The sequence below is a fragment of the Dipodomys spectabilis genome, unplaced genomic scaffold (genome assembly GCF_019054845.1).
Source record: "Dipodomys spectabilis isolate Male_0828 unplaced genomic scaffold, ASM1905484v1 ptg000067l, whole genome shotgun sequence".
Lineage (NCBI taxonomy): Eukaryota > Metazoa > Chordata > Mammalia > Rodentia > Heteromyidae > Dipodomys > Dipodomys spectabilis.
The window spans coordinates 2798731-2818048 of NW_024870744.1; the positions used below are offsets into that span (position 1 = coordinate 2798731).

The following is a 19318-nucleotide window of genomic DNA, read 5'->3' on the forward strand; positions in this document are numbered from 1 at the left end:
GTAGAGCACTCGCCTAGAGCTGAAGAGCTGAGGGACAGCACACAGGCCCAGAGATCAAGCTCTAAGACCACCACCACCAACAACAACAAAAGAAACTTGTTCTTGTATCACTTTAAGTTTTTTGTTTGTTATGCAATCTGTTTTTTTGTTTGCTTGTTTGTATCGGTCAGTTCAAGCACCAGTATTGCCCTGAGAAATGCTCACATCCACAGGCACTGCCAAATACCAAATGCCCACACCACACAGAGAGCACAGTTTGTGTAAATGACCCCATTTACCAAACACAAATGCAAGACAAATCCAGAACAATAGTGGTACTCTGTGTTGTGGAATTATGTGTGGTTTTATGTTCTATGTGTAATTATTATTAGGAATAATACACATTTTTATTGCTTTTCTAGTAAAAACAGTCATTAATAAAAGTAGACCCTGGGAAGAGTGTCAGGGGCAGAGAGGCTGGGGAAAAGCGAACAGAGGCCCAGAGGCAAGCCTCCATGCAGGGCGGAGTGGTAGATGGTTGTGGCTGTGGGCAACAGACAGCTGGTGGCTGGGTTCCAGGACCCTGAATGTCAGCTCGAAGGGACTGGGAGTGGTGTCTGGGGAGAGGGCACTGGGGACATCAGCCCACAGCCAGGTGAGCACTTGAGGGTCTAGGGCCCTCAGAAGTAGGAACGGGGTGGGTGGCTGGGCAAAGCATGCGGGCCATGGTGGGCAGGGGGCTCACCGTCACCTCCTGGTAGGATTCCATGCCATTCAGCACCACCTGGATGACCTGCCGGCGCAGCCGCACACTCTGCTCTGAGCGGTACTCGGCGTTGGTCAAATAGAAGAGGGCAGCGCTGCCTGTCACTTGGATGTTCTTGTCGTACTTGTGGCACTTGAGGGCCGTGATGACCAGCTGTGTGAAGATAGTGTGTGTGTGTGTATGTGTGTATGTATGTATGTGTGTAAGGGGCATGGACACATTTTCAGGGCAGGGCTGACCCAGGCCTGCTCTCGTAGGGCAATGGTGGGCATGCGGTCTGAACGAGGCCCTGGGGAAGGAAGTTGCACTGCCAGGTGGGGTTGGGGTCTGCAGGCAAGACTACCTGCTCCCTAGGGTTGGGGGAAGAGGGTGGTGAGAGAGCCTGGCTGGCCAGGAGCCATCTCTGGGCTTACGGCTAACCTTCAGGGCCCGCAGGAGCTGGTTGCAGCGTTCAATGCGTGCAATGTCAAACAGCAGGTTGATGGCTCGGGATGTGATCTCAGGCCGGTGCTCAGTGTAGGCCTCGATGGCGTTCAGCACCTGCTCCTCATTTTTGTCACCACTCACCTGGGGAGGAGACATGCCCAGGACCAGCAGAAGAGGTCAGAGGGTGGAAGCCCCAGACACCCAGGTACCCTGCCCATCCCTTCCCTTGTCCCAGCTCCCTGTTCATCCCCTCCTCGCCTGCCTCTCACTTTGTAGGCTGGAATGTGCGTGAGGCGGCACAGGGAGGTCTCGAAGAGTCCGAGGAACTGCAGGGGCCTCTTCAGGGCCCGGAAAGGCATGATGCTGCTCTTAGAGGGCTCAATGCTGTGGAAGGAGCGTGTTGGATCAGTGGCTGGGGGCCAAGCCTGATTGGGGCTTCCCCAGGGGGCTTTCTGGCCATTACTGGCTCTAGAGTTTTTTCTTCTTAAGGGTAGGGGAGATGGACCCCATGGTGGAGAGGTGGCGGGAAACACTGGAGAGCATGTATGGGATGGGAGGTAGGAGGTAGCAGTATGCCATGGGACAGTCACCACTACAGCCATGCTAGAAAGGACATGCCGGCCCACGTCTCACCTAGTCATGAAGGGACAAGCTGGTCAGCTTGGCAGAGGTTGTGGTCAATGACAGTGCCTGGGTTTAAATGTGACCTGGCCACTGGCCTTTCTGGCACTAGCTAGGTGAGTGACACCTGCTGAGCAGCAGTCTCTGCTGGCCCCAGTTTCCCAAGCCACAGTATGCTGCACTCTGCCAGTCTGGGCACAGGGGCTTCCCAGGGGCTCATCTACTCCCTCCTGGCCTTGACACGTGCTGTTGTTCTGGCAGACAGAAAGGCTTTCGTGACAGCCAGGTGCCATTCCTCTTCCTCCTGATCCTCGTGCCATCACAGAACCTGCACCTCCCGCCCCACAGCCCCACCCAAAAATGACTTGTCTGTCCCTACTGGCTCACCAGGCCCAGAGAGGACAGGGCCTGACTGGCTTATCTCCCCTACCCAGCAGGGCGCTGTGGCAGGCAGAGGATACTAAGTGAGAGCTTGGTGAATCCATGGCCCCCACCTGGTCTGCCCCGCTTCCTCATCCATCTTGTTGATGCTACAGTTCTCCAGGATCATGTGGCCGGAAATGTCCAGGGACATGAGGCTCCCCAGCTTCTGCACGAAGAGGCTCAGCACCTTCCGGGTCAGCTTGAACTTGTAGTAGCTGGAGAGGCGGTCTCGGGAGATGTCCAGGTGTCTGCAGGTGGGGCGGGGGTTCCCTCAGACTGTGGCAGGGGAGGGCCCCACTCCCCCACAGATGATCAGGGCATCCTGAGAAGGAGCCCTGCAGAGACCCAGTGCCCTCAACAGACCTCCCCAGCTGGAACATGGGGTTTAAGGAGTAAACAGCGCTTCTGTCCTTACCCTCCACCTGGCCAGAACTGAACCCCCAGAAATGACAGAGCCCACCCTGTCCTGGTGAGCTGGGCATGGTGGGTAGCTCACCGTAGCTTGTGTAGCTGGATGATGACACGAATATGGTCATCAGAAAGGTCCATGTTGTAGAGCACAAGGGACACCAGGCTGTCCTTCCACTGCGTGAGGAAAGCGGCGTCGCTTGTCTGAATGCCTGACAGGTCCAGGGCGGCCAGAGAGCGCAGTGGCCGCAGCAGCGACTCCACAGGGACGCCATCAATCATGCGGCCTAGGTTGAGGAAGCGGAGGCGGCTGAAGCCCTCAAAGGTGAAGTCCTTCACCAGCACCTGGCAGGTAGGGTTGACGAGGCACTCGTCCTCACAGCCCCCCGGGTTCTCCTCTTCATAAAAGATGTTGGCACAGCCGAAGAGGCTCAAGGACACCAGCGTGTGGCTGAAGCTGCGCAGTGTCTGCAGGCTCTTGGCGGACAGCTTCTCGCAGTTGGTCAGGTACAGCTCCACCAAGTCCTAGGTGTGGGCACAACTCTGTCAGCATCACCTCCTCTATCCACCCTGGCATCACCTTAGCAGGTGGCTGGGAAGGTGCTCTGCCTAGCAGGGACAGCACTGGCAGCGCTGAAGGTACTGTTCCCAAGCCCAGTGGGGTCTTGGCCAGCCAGTCTTACCTGCTTGCGAATAGCCTCCAGGTCCTGGTCCTGCACCAAGTCTTCCCGCAGGTGGATGCGGGTGAGGCGAGTGCTGCGGGGGTCTGAGAAGAGGCTGAAGAAGCTCTCGTGGGGCTCAAAGGTGCAAGCAGCATTCACCAGCTCCACATACCTGGGACAGAAGGAACATGACTCAAGGAGGGACCCGAGCACCTTCACAGCCCGACCAACCCAGCAGCAATCCCTCTCCTCCTCCCAACAGAGGGACACTTACTACAGTACAGATGTGGTTAGGGTGCCCAGGAGCCTATAAGTCACTCTCAGAGCGATGGTTGTTATCACTCCTTCAGGAGCAGAGCCTGGACACCCCCGTAACAAACACAGACACCTAAACCTCCTCTGCAGGTGCACACACAACATGCACATGGGTACCCCACACGCATGCCATTCCCTGCATACTATAGCCAGGCCCTCCACCAGGTTGACATACATACCATCTTATGCAACTACTTATCAGCCGCACCCAACCTTTCCACTTGGCCAATTATGCCAAGTGGTCTGGAATTTGCAGTAGGGAACAGGGCAAGCTTTCAATGAAAGCAAGCACAGACAGCAGCTCAGGCAGCAGTCCTAGGTGGCAAACAGGCTCTGGAGCTCAGCACTCTGTGATCTCAAACCTGGCTGTGCTGCTGTGCTCTCTACCTGAGCCCTGAGCGTCACACATGGCACAGGCCTTTTCTGGTCCTGGAGATGGTTCTTTTTCTTTTCTTTTTCTTTCTTTCTTTTTTTTTTTTTTGTCAGTCATGGGGCTTAAACTCTGGGCCTGAACGCTGTCCCTCAGCTCTTCAGCCTAAAGCTAGCGCTCTACCACTTCAGCCACTGCATCACTTCCGGTTTTCTGACTGGTTTATTGAAGATAAGAGTTTCACTGGCTTTGCTGCCCTGTTGTCTTTGAACCATGATCCTCAGATCTCAGCCTCCTGAGTAGCTAGGATTACAGGTGTGAGCCATCAGCACCTGGCTCTTTGTGTGTGTGTGTGTGTGTGTGTGTGTGTCAGTCATGGGGCTTCAACTTGGGTCCTCGGTGCTGTCCCTGAGCTATTTTTGCTCAAGGCCAGCACTCTACTACTTGAGCCATAGCTCCACTTCTAGCTTTCTGATGGTTTATTAGAGATAGAAGTCTCATGGACTTTCCTGCCCTGGCTGGCTGGCTTTGAACTGTGATCCTCAGATCTGGGCCTCCTGAGTAGCTACGTTTATAAGGCCATGGATTCTTTATTCTAGCACTAGCACGTATATAAATCTGTACTTGTCTGTGTGCTTAGTTTACCTGTGGGAACACCCATTTGCATACACGTGTACACACACAGGGACAGCATATAATACCTTCCTTCATATGCAGGGCATGCTCCATCTCATCACTACATGCACACTTGTGGTTCTCTCTCCCTCCTCCCCCCCCCCCCCTCACACACACACACACACCCTATGCACAGGGCGAGCCTCAATGAAATGTGGCATAGGTAGCAGCTCATGGAGAAATCCTAGGCTGGCAGAAAGGCTCTAGAGCTCACCACTCTGAAATCTCAACCCTGGTATGCTGCCATGTCTCTGTGTACATACATTTGTACACAGCTCAGCACATACACATCTCCACCTCTATGGTAATGGATATACCTCTGTACCCACACACACCTGTGCGTATGCCCACCATGCACACACACAGTCCCAGCCCTGGCCCAACCTGGCTTACTCACTCATTGACCAGCCGGTCACAGATCTCGCTGGGCAAGAAGATGTCAGGATGTAGCCGCAGAGTCTCCTTGTCCAGCAGGTAGCCCAGGGTGCTGTCCAGGTTGCGCAGGCAGAAGTCAGTGCAGAGGGACATCAGAGACTCAGGCGTGTCAGACGCCATGCTGTGGGCAGGCAGGTGGCCACCCCAGGAAAAGGGCCCCCCAAAGGCTACAGTGACTCTCCAACACTCACAACGTCATTGGCAGAGCTCAGCCTTGGGAAGGGAAAGAAGCCAAGTGAGCTGAAGACAGGGGCCAGGAACATCAACCACCCTACAGCTACTCTGAGTGGGGAAACTGAGGCCCCAATGTAACATCCAAACTAGCAGCTTGGAAGGGCCAGACCCAAAGCTCTGGACTCCCTTCTTTGTCACACCCTCCCCCACCTTCCCACCAGTACTACAGTTTCCACTCAGGACCTCAAGTCCACTCAGCTTTTTTACTTACAATTAGCCACTACCTCTCTACACTTGAGCAACACCTCCAGTCTTGAGCCTGACACAGACAGTACACAACAAACACTGAGGCTGTCATACAGGTGAGGAAATGCATGCTCAAGGCAAAGGGCTACTTTGTGTACTCGGGGTTGGAGCCTGGTCTCTTGGATTCTACCACACTGGCTCTCAGAGGGTGCCAACAGTGCTGAGCTTCTAGGAAACTTGCAGACTGCTCAAGAATGGAGCAGGTCACAGTGTGCTGTGTGTCTGCAGTTGGGCAGCTCTGAGAGCAGGTGATGCCACAGACCAGAAACTGCATGGAAGGTGGGCATCCCAGCTCCAAGTCTCAATCCCCTATTCCCCCCACCCCCCTCTGGCCAGTCCTGGGACTTGAACTCAGGGCCTGGGTGCTGTTCCTAGGCTTTTTTTTTTTTTTTGGTCATTTGTGGGGCTTGAACTCCAGGCCTGAGTGCTGTCCCTCAGCTCTTCAGCTCAAGGCTAGCGCTCTTATCACTTGAGCTACAGCGCCACTTCTGGTTTTCTGGTGGTTTATTGGAGATAAGAGTTTCATGGACTTTCCAGCCCGGGCTGGCTTTGAACTGTGATCCTCAGATCTCAGCCTCCTGAGTAGTTAGGATGACAGGCGTGAGCCACCAGTGCCGGGCTCCTAAGCTCTTTTACTCAAGGCTAGCCTCTACTACTTGAGCCACAATGCCACTTCTGGCTTTTTCTGTGTATATGGGTACTGAGGAATTGAACCCAGGTATGGGTTCAATAGGCTAGGCTACATTCCCAGTCCTTTTTTTTTTTTTTTTTCTTCTTGTCATGGGGCTTGATATCTGGGCCTGAGCACTGTTCCTCAGCTCTTTAGGTCAAGCACTTTACCACTTGAGCCACAGCACCACTTCCGGTTTTCTGGTGGATAACTGGAGTCTCACCGACATTCCTGCCCATCTGGCTTTGAACTGAGATCCTCAGATCTCAGCCTTCTGAGTAGCTAGGATTACAGGCGTGAGCCACCAGTGCCTGGCTCAACCCACTATTTAAAAGCAGGTGAACTGTAGCAAGGATTTTCACCTCTCTGTGCCTTACCATCTTTTCCTCTAAAACAGGAATAAGAAACCATCACACACCATAGTGCCAACTTCTTAGGAGGCTGAGGCAGGAGAAGTTTGACACCTGCCTGGGCTACACAGCAAGTTCAAAGGCATCCCAAGACCATGTATCAAAGTCAATTTTTTTGTGTGGGCCAGTAATGGAGCTTGAATTCAGAGCCTCACGCTCTTGCTTAGCTTTTTCACTCAAGGCTGTTGCTTACCACTTGAGCCATACCTGCACTTGTGGCTTTTTTGCTGGTTAACTGGAAATCAAGAGTCTCACAGAGGGCTGGGAATGTGGCTTAGTGGTAGAGCGCTTGCCTTGCATGCATTAAGCCCTGGATCCGATTCCTCAGTACCACATAAACAGAAAAAGCCAGAAGTGGCGCTGTGGCTTAAGTGGCAGAACACTAGCCTTGAGCTGAAGAGCTGAGCTACAGCGAGCGCCCAAGCCCAGAGTTCAAGCCCTACGACCGACCAAACAAATGAGTCTCACAGATTTTTCTGCCCAGCTCTAAATCATGATCCTCAGATCAGCTAATTCTAGCTTTCTGAGTAGCTAGAATTATAGGTGAGAGCCACTGGTGCCAGCTTCAAAGTAAAAAAAAAAAAAAAAAAAAATTAAACCAGGGTGAAAATGGAGGTATAGCTCAATGTTAGAATGCTATCTAGCTGTTCAGGACCCTGGATTCAATCTCTATCTAGTACTATGCAGGGAAAAGACCCCATTCTTATCATGACCATCTGCCTTGGCCCTCACGCAGATCAGGGACGGTATCCTCTAAGCCAAGACCTCCCACAAGGCCCAATATGTCAGCTGTCCAATGGGAGAGGTGACACCTTGAAGGGAAGGCAGAATGAGCAGGATTCTCAGATTCAGCTTGGCCTTTGCCTGCCTCCACTCCTTCCAGACTTGAAGCGGTAGCCCTTTCCTGCCTAGGAGGCTGGAGCCAAAAGGCAGGGCCACAGGCAGGTCCTGCTCTGCCAGGAATCTCTTCCAGCAGTCACCCCTGGCCTTTGGGACTGGAGCCAGCTTTCTGGCCCCCAGGGTCTCCTTTGACCCTCTTGTCTAGTCAGATGGCCTTCTTTCCTGGACTGGCAGAAGGCCTGAGGCTCAGATCATCTTTACATCTTTCATCTGGGACCATCCAAATTCAACATCATTCGTTCCACTTCCTGCTATGAATACTGTTGCCAGGCTTCCCAATCACATTTCTATATCTCCTTCCTCCAGGCAGAACCATCTAAGGCACCGTTTTTGAGTTCTCCTGTTAAACTAGCTAGTCCTCCAGTCCCAGGACAAGGGTGGCCACCCCTACACTGCTAGGGTGCTCCCATGGGGTGCCTCACAGGCATCCTTAGCAGACAGTAGCCTCTGGAAGACAGGAACCTGACTTGTCTGGCATGGCTTCCCTGTACCTAGCCTTCCCTCAGCAAGGTGAGCAAGCCAGGCAAGGTTCTTTCCCACACAGAACATCTTGGCTCTGCGGGGAAACACACAAGGGCTGAAGCACACAAATGCATATCATGTAACTGGGCCCAGGGTTCTGAAGTTGACAAGAGGGCTATGAGGCCCAGAAACCCTCCTACCTAGGGGCCTTCCTTGGAGCTGGCCAGCTCCTCCTCCTAGCCACCCCCCCCCCCCCCAGGTCCAGGGATTTTTCTCAAGTGCTATGGCTGGTGCTCTACCTCTTGAACCATGCTTCCTACTTTAACTGGGGATGGAGACTCAGGGATTTTTCTGCCAGGCAGGCCTTGAACATGATCCTCCAGGTATCAGCCTCTTGATGCCTAGCTTCAGGTCAGGCTTCTTTAGAAGAGGCATTTCAGCTGAAACTGCAAAGATCAGTCCTAGCTAAATATGGTGCTGCAGAGAAAAGAGACAGGTGTCCTGGGATGGAGGGAAAGAGGTGCACAGGCTGAAAGGAAGGGTGCTGGATGTTGACACCATGGACCCAAGCCACAGGAAGCACTGAATGTTCACAGATCCTGACACAGCAGTTTTCAACAAATGCCATGGCCCGAGTGAAGACTCACTGACCATGAGTCCCTGGAAACTGATCACAGCCAAGGCCTCTGACTGCCTGCATGGGAGAGAGCCACCAGGGGCTTTGCCTTTCCTGCAGGTCAAGGCCTAGGGTATCCAGGCAGCTACTCCTCAGGTGGAGGAGGCACCCCCACCTCAATTGCTAAGGTCACCAAAGGCTCCCAAAGAGAAAAGCAGGTAGACAGCACATCTACCCACCACTGTGTGGCAGTGACTGAAAGGTAGCTAGCCAAGAGGCCTGAGGGCTCGACGCCCTGCCCAGGCCAGCTTAGGCCCGGTGCCTATCAGAGACAACCACCTCTGCCTACTCTACCTATTGCTCCCTGCCTATGCCAGCTCAGGCCTGGTGCCCATCAGAGATACTCTGCTCACTCTATCTACCCCTTAGAATTGAGGGACTCTCATTCTTAGGTTTTTTTGTTTTTTGTTGTCAGTTTTGGGGCATGAACTCAGGGCCTGGGTACTGTCCCTGAGCTTTTTCACTCAAGGCTAGAGCACTACCACTTGGAGCCACAGCACCACTTCCAGTTTTCTGACGGTTAATTGGAGTTAAGAGTTTCATAGTCTTTCCTGCCCAAACTGGCTTTAAACTGTGATTCTCAGATCTCAGCCTCCTGAGTAGCTAGAATTACAGGTCAGCCACTGGCCCCAAACTCAAATTTTTAAAATTGTTATTATAAAGATGATGTACAGAGGAGGAACCCTCATTTTGGGGGCAGGCACAGCCATCTGGATTCTAGCATGGGGACAGAAAGGATATTGATTTTGACAGCCCGCCACACAAGAAGAAACTTTTGTCTTATCCATCCATTTTCCTGCAAGTTCTCTAAAACAGGATCCTCCTGGGGAAGAGCCAGTGGGAGGGGAAAGAGAAAAACAGTAACCATAGCTCTAGCACCCCACCTCCATGTTGGATGCTCTGGAACCAAGCTAATTCCCTACAAACTTTATTTCAGTCTCTTATTTAACCAACACAATATGTCCCCCCACACACACACATACATGGCCACTAGTGAACTAATGGGTCACGTAACAATTTGTCTCCAACCCCTCCCCCAGCCCATGAGCTCTAGGACATTGGCACCCACACCCACATCCCGGCGCCGACTTGTGCCTGGCATTCAGCAGCAACATACAGTTGGCTGGTGCAGGAAAGGTCTCGGCAAGGCCCTCTGACATGGCCAGCCAGCTTATTCACTGACAAGATGTTGAAGCTGACAAGATGTTGAAGGACAGGACGTGAAGCTCGACTGAGATCTCAAGATGGATAGAGCTAAACACAAGCCTAAGCCAAAGCCAGAATTCTCCTCACCCCTAAGCTCTTCCATCATCCATGCACGCTAGAGAGCAGAGGAGCGAGGTCCAGAGGAGGCAGCAAGGGCAAGCACAGCATCCTGACACAGAGAACAGAGGCGCTGGGGAGCCTTGGAGCAGCGCCCACCTTGTGAAATATTAACCCGTGAGCTGGGGGAGCCCAAACAAATGCCCTACTTACTAAGGCTAGATGCTCTAGGCCAGGCAAGATCCTAGACTGAGAGGCTGCCGTAAAGGGAATCAGGGAAAATGTCAAGAGACTCTAGGGAACAAAGGTGCAGGTGAAGGTCAGAGATCACTTGGCTAAATCAGAGGGCAGGTAATGCTAGGAAGATATAGAAATAGAGTGAAGGCAAGGTGTGATGGCGCATGCCTGTAACTAAAGCAGGAGGAATAAGAGCTTGAGGCAGGGCTGGCCTATAGAGATACTGTCAAGAAAGAAGGAAGGAAGGAAGGAAGGAAGGAAGAAAGAAAGAAGGAAAGAAAGAAAGAAGGAAGGAAGGAAGGAAGGAGGGCAGGAAGGAAGGAAGGAAAGAAGGAAGGAAAGCAGGGCTGGGAAGGTGGCTGAGTGGTAGAGTGCTTGCCTTGCATGCATGAGGCCCTGGGTTCAATTCCTGAGCACCACATATGCAGAAAAAGCCGGAAGTGGCACTGTAGCTCAAGTGGTAGAGTGCTTGCCTAGAGCTGAAGAGCTGAGGGACAGCGCCCAGGCCCAGAGTTCAGGCCCCATGACCGGCAAAAAAAAAAAAAAAAAAAGAAGGAAGCAAGCAAGCAAGCAGGGTACCAGTGGTTCACACCTATAATCATAGCTACTCAAGAGGCTGAGATCTGAGAATCCTGGTTTAAAGCCAGCCTGGACAGACAAATCCGTAAGACTCTAATTTTTTTTTTTTTGGGGGGGGGGGTGGTCAGTCATGAGGCTTGAACTCTGGGCCTGGGCACTGTCCCTCAGCTCTTCAGCTCAAGGCGAGTGCTCTACCACCTAAGCCACAGCGCCACTTCCGGTTTTCTAGTGGTTTATTAGAGATAAGAGTCTCACGGACTTTCCTTGCCTGGGCTGACTTTGAACCGTGATCCTCAGATCTTAGCCTCCTGAGTAGCTAGGATTACAGGCGTGAGCCATCAGTGCCCAGCAAGACTCTAATCTTTTTTTTTTTTGGTTCGATTGTGGGGCCTGAACTCTGGGCCTGGGCACTGTCCCTCAGCTCTTCAGTTCAGGGCTAGCTCTACCTCTTGAGCCTCAGCGCCACTTCCGGCTTTTTTCTTTTTGCTTATGTGGTGCTGAGGAATCGAACCCAGGGCCTCATGCATGCAAGGCAAGCGCTCTACCACTGAGCCACCTTCCCAGCCTCCCAAGACTCTAATCTTAACCCGCAAAACTCTGGAACTGGAGGAATGGCTCAAGTGGTAGAACACCAGTTGTGACTGGGGAAAAGGTCAAATAAGAGTTCGAGGCCCTGACTTGAAGCCCTGGTATTGGCATTAAAAAGGGGGAAGGAAAGGGGGAGAGATCAGGAAGGAAGTAAAGGAGGAAGGGAGGAAGAAAAAAAAGGAGGGTGGGAGGGAATGGAATGGAATGAGGGAGGAATGGCTGCTGGTATCTCCATCCTCTCTTGATAAAGAAACAATTACCAAATACTATAAAAGGGGGCGGGGCACAGGCCTGAGTGCACTAGGGCAGGCTAGGAACCAAACTGCCTGTGTTCTGTTTGTGCCAACTTCATGACCACACTCATGCAGAGCACCAAGTAGATGTTAAGAACTGGGCTCAGTCCTTGATATCTACTAGATGGCTTCATGTGCCAACCCCAAACAAGGAGTGGCGGAGTAGCCAGAGGTGATCCACGTATACAATTTACTAGCTTGAGACCCAGGGCTTTGAGCTTCCCAGGCATGTTCTCATTGGTCCCACACACAGACCCGGCAGGGGTGGTTCCTCCAGGATGGCTTCTCTTTTGGACATCACCTGCCACTGTCTTTACTGTCCTTACAACCTGGAACTTTCTTGTATAGCAAGCACAGATGATGAGGCATTATGGAAAGTATTCCACTGGCACTGCCACAGGACTAGACGCTTCCTTTCTGATACCCCAGGGCCTCCACTACAGTGTGTGGCAGGTGGTTGTGGTACGCTTGAGCCAGCTGGGTTGCCCACCTTCAGTCTGGTCAGAGTCTTTCACGTAGATGTGTGCTGTAGATGGTACCTGCTGAGGAAGGCGCAGAAAGAATGGCAGAAGCCCGGGCGCTGGTGGCTCATGCTTGTAATCCTAGCTACTCAGGAGGCTGAGATCTGAGGATCACGGTTCAAAGCTAGCCGGAGCAGGAAAAGTCCAGGACGCTTATCTCCAATAAACCACTCAGAAAACCGGAAGTGGTGCTGTGGTTCAAGTGGTAGAGCGCTAGACTTGAGCTGAAGAGCTGAGGGACAGCGCCCAGCCCACAGCTCAAGCCCCATGACAGACAAAAAAAAAAAAAAAAAAGAATGGCAGAAGGTAACCAATAATTCTCAAGGGCAGCCAGGCTCCTAGGCATACACTTAGAGCCCCTTCTGCCTACTCAGCTCTCATTGCTGGGAAACCAGCTCCAGTGACAGCTAAGGAGATACGCCATTGGTCCTCAAGTAGCCCCACAAGGGTCTCTGAACCCAAGAGCAGCTGACATAACGAAGCCAAGCAGAACACCGGAGAGCTAAGAGCTCGTGGCATCTGTAGAGAGCTTCAGAGGGCACCAAGCTCCTTCATAACCCATCTTTCCATTGGCCTTCAGGTAAGGGAAGATGATGTCATTTACTGGGTATGGAGGGAAACTGAGACCCACAAAATATACGGGAATTATCCAAGATACAGTGCAAACCAGCAGTACAGCTGTGGCATGAATGTGAGCTCCGAAGTCAATATTCTGGGGTTCCAGCTGCAGCTACTCTAACATGTGGGGTGGGGGGGGCACTCAGCTTCTTAGTGCTCTGGACTTTTGTTTTCATTTTTATTCTTGCAATGCTAGAGATGGAATCTAGTGTGTCAGCCATGCTAGCCAAGCGTACTACCATTGAGCTACACCCTCTCAGTCCTTTGCCCTTTCATTTTCAAATTCTCTGGCTCTGTTCAGCCTATGATTGGGATGTGATGATGTAGCCAGGCATGAAGGATAAGTAGGGAAATACAAGGTGATTGTCTTATAACACAGGCTGCAAAACCTCAGCCTCTGCCAGGATCAACAGCTTCCACCTACAGCCTGGCCATACAGATCCAACCTCACAAGTGAGGCCCAACCTGTTCCCAATCACACACAACCAACAGCATTTTACTCAGGAGGAAAAGGGGGATTTCCCTATTGAATAGTCCTATCACCTTCCCCTGTTAGCAAAGAGGCCAGGACCAAGCTACCAAATTTCCTGTAGGATCTGCTACTAACATCAGTGTTACTGCAGGTGGCAGGAAGTCTCTACCTGGCCTCATCAGTATCCCCCAAATCCTACTTGCCCAGGATGGCAGCCAGAGCTGGTGCCACCACCAGCGGTGGTGAAAGCACTCTGCAGGAGACATGCAGACAGACAGTGCCTTGACACCAGTAACCACCACCACCACGAGGGCTATGTACTCAGCGCGTGCTGTGCTCAACCCTGAACTGCACACTGCTCATTAACAGATGAGAAGACTGAGGTAGGAAGAGCTATGATTTAACTACCATGTCCTCTAGCTGTCTTGTTTGTATTTACTGTATCAATGGTCATTAAAAAAAAATAGGACTAAGTGGAGCTATGGCTCAAAGTGGTAGAGTGCTAGCCTTGACTGCAAAAACTCAGGGACAGTATTTAGGCCCCATAACCAGAAAAAAAAAAAAAAAGGAAAAGGGCACTTATAACATAAGTCAGAGCACAATAGCCATTTGTTATCTGAAACAAATCTGCATTTTTTTCAACCACAAGACAATCCAACAAAGGTGCTCATTAGGCACCCATGACCTTGCATGCTCCCCACATGCTCCCCACCATTATCTGGTCCCAGCTGTTTTCCAACTTCCTTGCCAACCACTCTTCAGTTCCTTTACCCTACCTTCTCTTGTTGATTTTTTTTCCCTTCCTTTGGCCAATATCTGAAACTCGGGGGCTTATCTCAATTGGCTTTGCTTGCTTGTTTCACACTCTACCCCTTGAGCCATACCTCCAGCTTAGCTTTTTGCTGGTTATCTTTGAAGATTTGTGTGTGTGGGGGGGGGGAGTCGTAGGACCTGAACTCTGGGCCTGGGCACTGTCCCTCAGCTCTTCAGCTCAAGGCTAGTGCTCTACCCCTTGAGCCACAGCGCCACTTCCAGCTTTTTCTGCTTATGTGGTACTGAGGAATTGAACCCAGGGCTTCATGCATGCAAGGCTTCATGCATGCAAGGCAAGCACTCTTCCTTTAAGCCACCTTCCCAGTCCCAGCCTAGACTGGCGTTGAATCATGATCCTCTGTGCTCTCAACCTCCTGAGTAGCTAGGATTACAAGTGTGGGCCATTGGGCTGGGAAGATGGCTCAGTGGTAGCATGCTTGCCTTGCATGCCTGAGGTCCTGGGTTTGATTCCTCAGCACCACATAAGCAAAAAGAAAAAAGCCAGAAGTGGCGCTGTGGCTCAAGTGGTAGAGCGCTAGCCTTGAGCTGAAGAGCTGAGGGACAGTGCCCAGGCCCAGAGTTCAGGCCCCACAACCGGACCAAAAAAAAAAAAACAAAAAACAAGTGTGGGCCATTGATGATTGTTTTTTGTTTTTTGTTGTTGTTTTGAATTATGAGGTATACCACCTCAGAATCTTTGCACCTGCTGTTCAATGTTCTGCCACCAGAGAACTGCATGGCTTGCTCCCTTATCTCTGCTTAGAGACCTTCCCTCACCACCTTCTATTTAAAAAAAAGAAAAACAAAAAAAGAAAGAAAGAAGGAAAGAAAGGAAGGAAGGAAGGAAGGAAGGAAGGAAGGAAGGAAGGAAGGAAGGAAGGAAGGGAGAGAGAGGGAGGGAGAGAGAGGGAGGGAGGGAGAGAGGAAGAGGGGGGGGAGTCCATTTTTTGGCCTCCTCCATGGTCCTTTCTGCTTTTCCTCCTGACACTTATGACCTCTTTAAATACGGTATGTCTACTAGTTGCTGAATGAGCAAATGTAGAGTGGCCCCTCCCTTGGTGACAACCATCTGCTGTAAGCACAACCTCCTGCCACCTTTTCAAAGCTGTCTCTCACATCACTCCAACCAGTCTGAACCATTCTGCGAGAAAGAGCATATAGAAAGTCTCCTCACCCCCACCCCCACCGTGCCACATGCCCTCCCTCTTACAAACCAATTGTTACAAGCACAGGTAAACACCAGAAGGCTTGCGATCCCTCGCCAAGGATCAGCCAAATCAAGTTCCTCCCCCAGGGTTGTGTGGCGAGGCCGGCAGGCCGTTTCGCTTTCAACCCGCCTCTCGGTTTCCTGGGTCCTCGGGGAGCAAGCCCACCACCCCTTTCCCCACCCAGTTCTATCTCCCTGAACTTGTCACCCCCGCAGGGCGCCGGTGCAGACCCGCAGGCACCCCGCTCTGCTGGGGGGAGGGGGCCTCAGCTCCTCCAACAGGTAGGAGGAGCAGAAGCTCGATCCCCCATCTTGGAGGGGCGTCATTCTCTCTCCGGAGGGAGCGGGGATTTAGAGGCACCAATTCTCGCAGCTGGCGCCCCAGGGCGGCTCAGGGAGCCCCCCGCCGACCCCTGGTCCAAGTGGACCCCAGCGAGAAGAGGTTGCAAAGCTTAGGCCCGGGAGGCAGGAGGGGAAGGCGGCGGGCGCAGGGACAAACCCGGGGCCCCGGACCTACCCTGGGACGGGGCCGCCCCGGCGCAGGCAGCGGCGGGGTCTCCGTGGAAGAGGAGGTGCGGGGGACGGGGCCGGGAGAGTCCGGGGCCAGAGCGCCGAGGGAGGGGGGGTCCCGTCCGTCCAGAGCCGGGGTGCGGGGGAGCCCGGGGGTCGGCGGGGCGGAGCCTGGAAGGCGGAGCGCGGGCGAGCCGGGCGCGCGGGGGGCACGTCGGGGGGCGCCGCGGCCGTTACGGTGCCCTCAGGGCCGCCGGCAGCGCTGAGGGCCGCCGGGTGCTGGCTCCGGGCCCGGCCCCTCCCCCGCGCTCCGGCTCCGACCGCTCGCAGCCCTCGGCCGCGGGTGCGCTGTCAACAAAGCGTCACTTCCGGGCCGCCCCTTAGCAACAGCGCGGGACTCCCCGCGACGCGTCCCGCCGCCAACGCGGGCGGCGGCGGCCCAAGGTTCCGGGCTCGCGCGGGCCGGGGGCGCGCGCGTCCTCCCGGAGCTCCTCTCGTCCGGGCGCCGGACCTCTCGGGCCTGGGGCAGAGGTCACGACGAGCTTCCCGCGAGGGGCCCCGTGAGCCAAAGGTCACGCCGGGCCTCACCCGCTCGACCCCCGCATCCCGCACCTCCCGCATCCCCGACCTCACTTGCACGGCTTAGCTCGGCTGCCCGCGCCCCCTCCAGAGGGCGCGCAGCCCACAGGTGCGGATGCAGCCGCCCGCGCCCGCCCGCAGCCCGCGGAGGGTCACCGCGAGGTGCGGGGCTGCGGGGCGGGCCCGGCCCCCGCGTCGCCCAGCGCCCCAGCTCCAGTGGCGGATCCCAAGGACGTCTCAAACTCGCCCCTCTCTCCTCCCTCCAGGAGCAGATCCCGACTTTGCTCCGACAGCATTTATTTTCTGGATTTCTGCAGCAGCCTCCTGACCCGGTCCCCGCGCTTCCCGCACACTTCCACCTGCCACAGCCACTGGTCCGAAATGTGAGTCTGAGCGTGCACCGCCCTTCACCCGCACAGCCACCACCGGCACCGCCCCGCCCGCCCGGCGCCCTCCGCAGCCCCTCGGCCCCGCCCCTATTGCCCTCGTTTATCCTTTATTGACAGCTTTCAGGAGTTCGGGTTCTTTTAATGATCCTCCACCTCTCTCACAGGCTGCAAAACATAGTTCCTCTCCTCCTCTTTCCGTGTCTCTTGCTTGAGTAACCCTTTTTTTTTTTTTTTGGACGGGGGGGGGGGGGTGGTAAGGGAGCGGGGAATTTGCTGTGGATTGAATCCAGAGCCTCAGACCTCAGACAGGAGAAAAGAAAAGAGAGGGCTTGCCTCTTGTGTATAATAGGTACATGCCATGAACCATGAACTTTTGAGGAATGGGGTATTCATGCTTAATGGGATCAGAGGTTTTTTTTAAATTTTATTTTTAATTTATTCTTTATTGTGTGTGCTGGTCCTGGGGCTTGAACTCAGGGCCTGGGTACTGTCCTTGAGCATTTATGTTTCGGGCTGACACTCTACCACTTGAGCCACAACTCCACTTCCCAGCTTTTTTGGTGGTTCATTAGAGAGAAGATTTTCATGGACTTTACTGACTGGGCTGGTTTCAAACCATGATCCTGAAATCTCAGCCTCCTAAGTAGCCAGGATGACAGGTGTGGGCCACCAGCACAGTCTTAATTTTATTTGGAAGTATTTATTTGTCAAATAAAGATGAAATAATGATTTGACATACATATACTCTGTGTAATGACTATCACATCAAATTCGTTAACATCACCCATGCTGAACCATCCATCCCCCCCCCCCCAGCTGATTCATTTTATAATGGAAAGTTTATACCCTTTGATCGGTATCTTTCCGTGCCTCCCATCCTTCTAGATGCAAAAATTCCACATTGGTTCTGGCACTTGAAAAATGCTCTTGCCGGGCTCTTTTGCTCTTGGCTGATGTTTTACCAGTTGAGCCACACCTCTAACCTGCTTTTTGCAGGTTGGTTAGAGAGATTTGTCTGGCTCTGATGTGTAAGCCTTACATCTTAACTTCCTGCGTAGCTGGGATTATAAGTGTGAGATATTGGTGCTTCACAAAAAAAAAAAAAAACTAAAATGAACTCATAACAAAGAGGGTTATTTTGTGTGTGTTTTGTTTTGCATTAAGATATAGTCTCACTATTTAGCACAAGCTCTTGCCCCATTCCAGAGAATAAAGAGAATGCTTAACAGAAACACAGTTTATGGTAATTTGTTGTAGAGGCCTTAGGAAATTAAAGCAATCATCTATACTTAAAAAAAAAAAATCCATGGAGCTGGGTGCGTGCTGGTGGCTCACCCCTGTAATCCTAGCTACTCAGGAGGCTGAGATCTGAGGATTGCAGTTCAAAACCAACCTGGGCAGGAAAGTTCCTGTGAGACTCTTATCTCCAATTAACCACTCAAAAACCAGAAGTGGCACTGTGGTTCAAGTGGTAGAGCCCTTGCCTTAAGCTGAGGAGCTTAGGGACAGCACCCCGGCCCAGAGTTCAAGACCAACAAAGGACTCCCCCCCCCAAAAAAATCTATGGCCCCCAAAAAATCCATGGTTCCCTTATTCCCTTTGTAATGCTATTGCGATTCCCTAGTAATCCTATTGCCACCTCGAGCTCACTAAAGTCCAGCTGAAGAAGAAGAGGGGTTAGGAAAGAGATCTCAATACCAGGTTGGAACAAAGCAGAGTGCCCACAAACCCAGGAAACTGGCTGACAAATCCTGTTGCAGGTGTGCGCCCTCTACTGGAGAGGTGGATGAACTTCACCTTTATTCACCTGAACCCGTTCCCAAACTGCTACAAAAGCTCAGAACTTCAAAACAGATGGTGCTTCCAGGGGGCAGCGATTAGGGCATCCTAGGAGGCAAATAAAGCCCATCTATTGGCTTGGAGACACCACACTATGTACTATCCATACTAAAAGTGTACAAATTGTGTCAAAAGCTATTCAGCTAGAACACAGGCATTCAGAGAATGTATTTTAAGAATTAATTCACTGTGTAGCTCGAGCTGGTGGTTCACACCTGTAATTCCAGCTACTTAGGAGGCTGAGCTCTAAGGATGTGGTTCAGAGCCAACTCAGGCAGGAAAGTCCATGAGACTCTTATCTCCAGTTAAGCACCACCAGAAAACCAGAAGTGTGGCTCTGTAGCTCAAAGTGGTAGAGCTCTAGCCTCGAGCAAAAGAGCTCAGGATCAGTGCAAGGGCTCAGGGATGGTGCCCAGGCCCCGAGTTCAAGCCATATAATCAGAAAAAAAATTCACCTTGATGGACAAACTTTTTTTTTGTGCTAGTTCCTGGGGCTTGAAATCAGAGCCTAGGTGCTGTCCCTGAGCTTCTTTGCTAAAGGCTAGTGCTCTGCCACTTGAGCCATACTCTACTGATTTTTATTCTAGTAGCTTATTGGAGATAATAATCTCACAGACTTTCCTGCCTCATCTGCCTTCAAACCACGTTCTTCAGACCTCAGCCACCTGAGTAGCTAGTTAGGATTAGAGATGTGAGGTACTGATGCCTGACAATTTTCTTTTTCTCTTCTTG

The 19318-nt window shown here is 52.5% G+C and overlaps 1 protein-coding gene across 2 annotated transcripts in view; it reads right to left on the reverse strand.

Moving 5' to 3' along the window:
• The window catches only part of Zer1 (zyg-11 related cell cycle regulator), a 33687-nt gene extending 17710 nt beyond the window's left edge, over positions 1–15977 (reverse strand). The window contains exons 1-8 of one of the 2 annotated variants that reach the window (XM_042680961.1): positions 15787–15977; positions 5043–5293; positions 3307–3457; positions 2712–3148; positions 2287–2463; positions 1441–1555; positions 1166–1312; positions 731–898 (exon numbers count right to left, since the gene is read on the reverse strand). In XM_042680961.1, coding sequence (XP_042536895.1) covers positions 731–898; positions 1166–1312; positions 1441–1555; positions 2287–2463; positions 2712–3148; positions 3307–3457; positions 5043–5200 — 1353 coding nt within the window. In that variant the 5' untranslated portion in view covers positions 5201–5293; positions 15787–15977. Of the gene's footprint in view, positions 1–724; positions 899–1165; positions 1313–1440; positions 1556–2286; positions 2464–2711; positions 3149–3306; positions 3458–5042; positions 5294–15786 lie in introns of both variants that reach the window. The other variant, XM_042680960.1, reaches the window with a different exon arrangement.
• Between the last annotated feature and the right edge of the window lie 3341 nt (positions 15978–19318).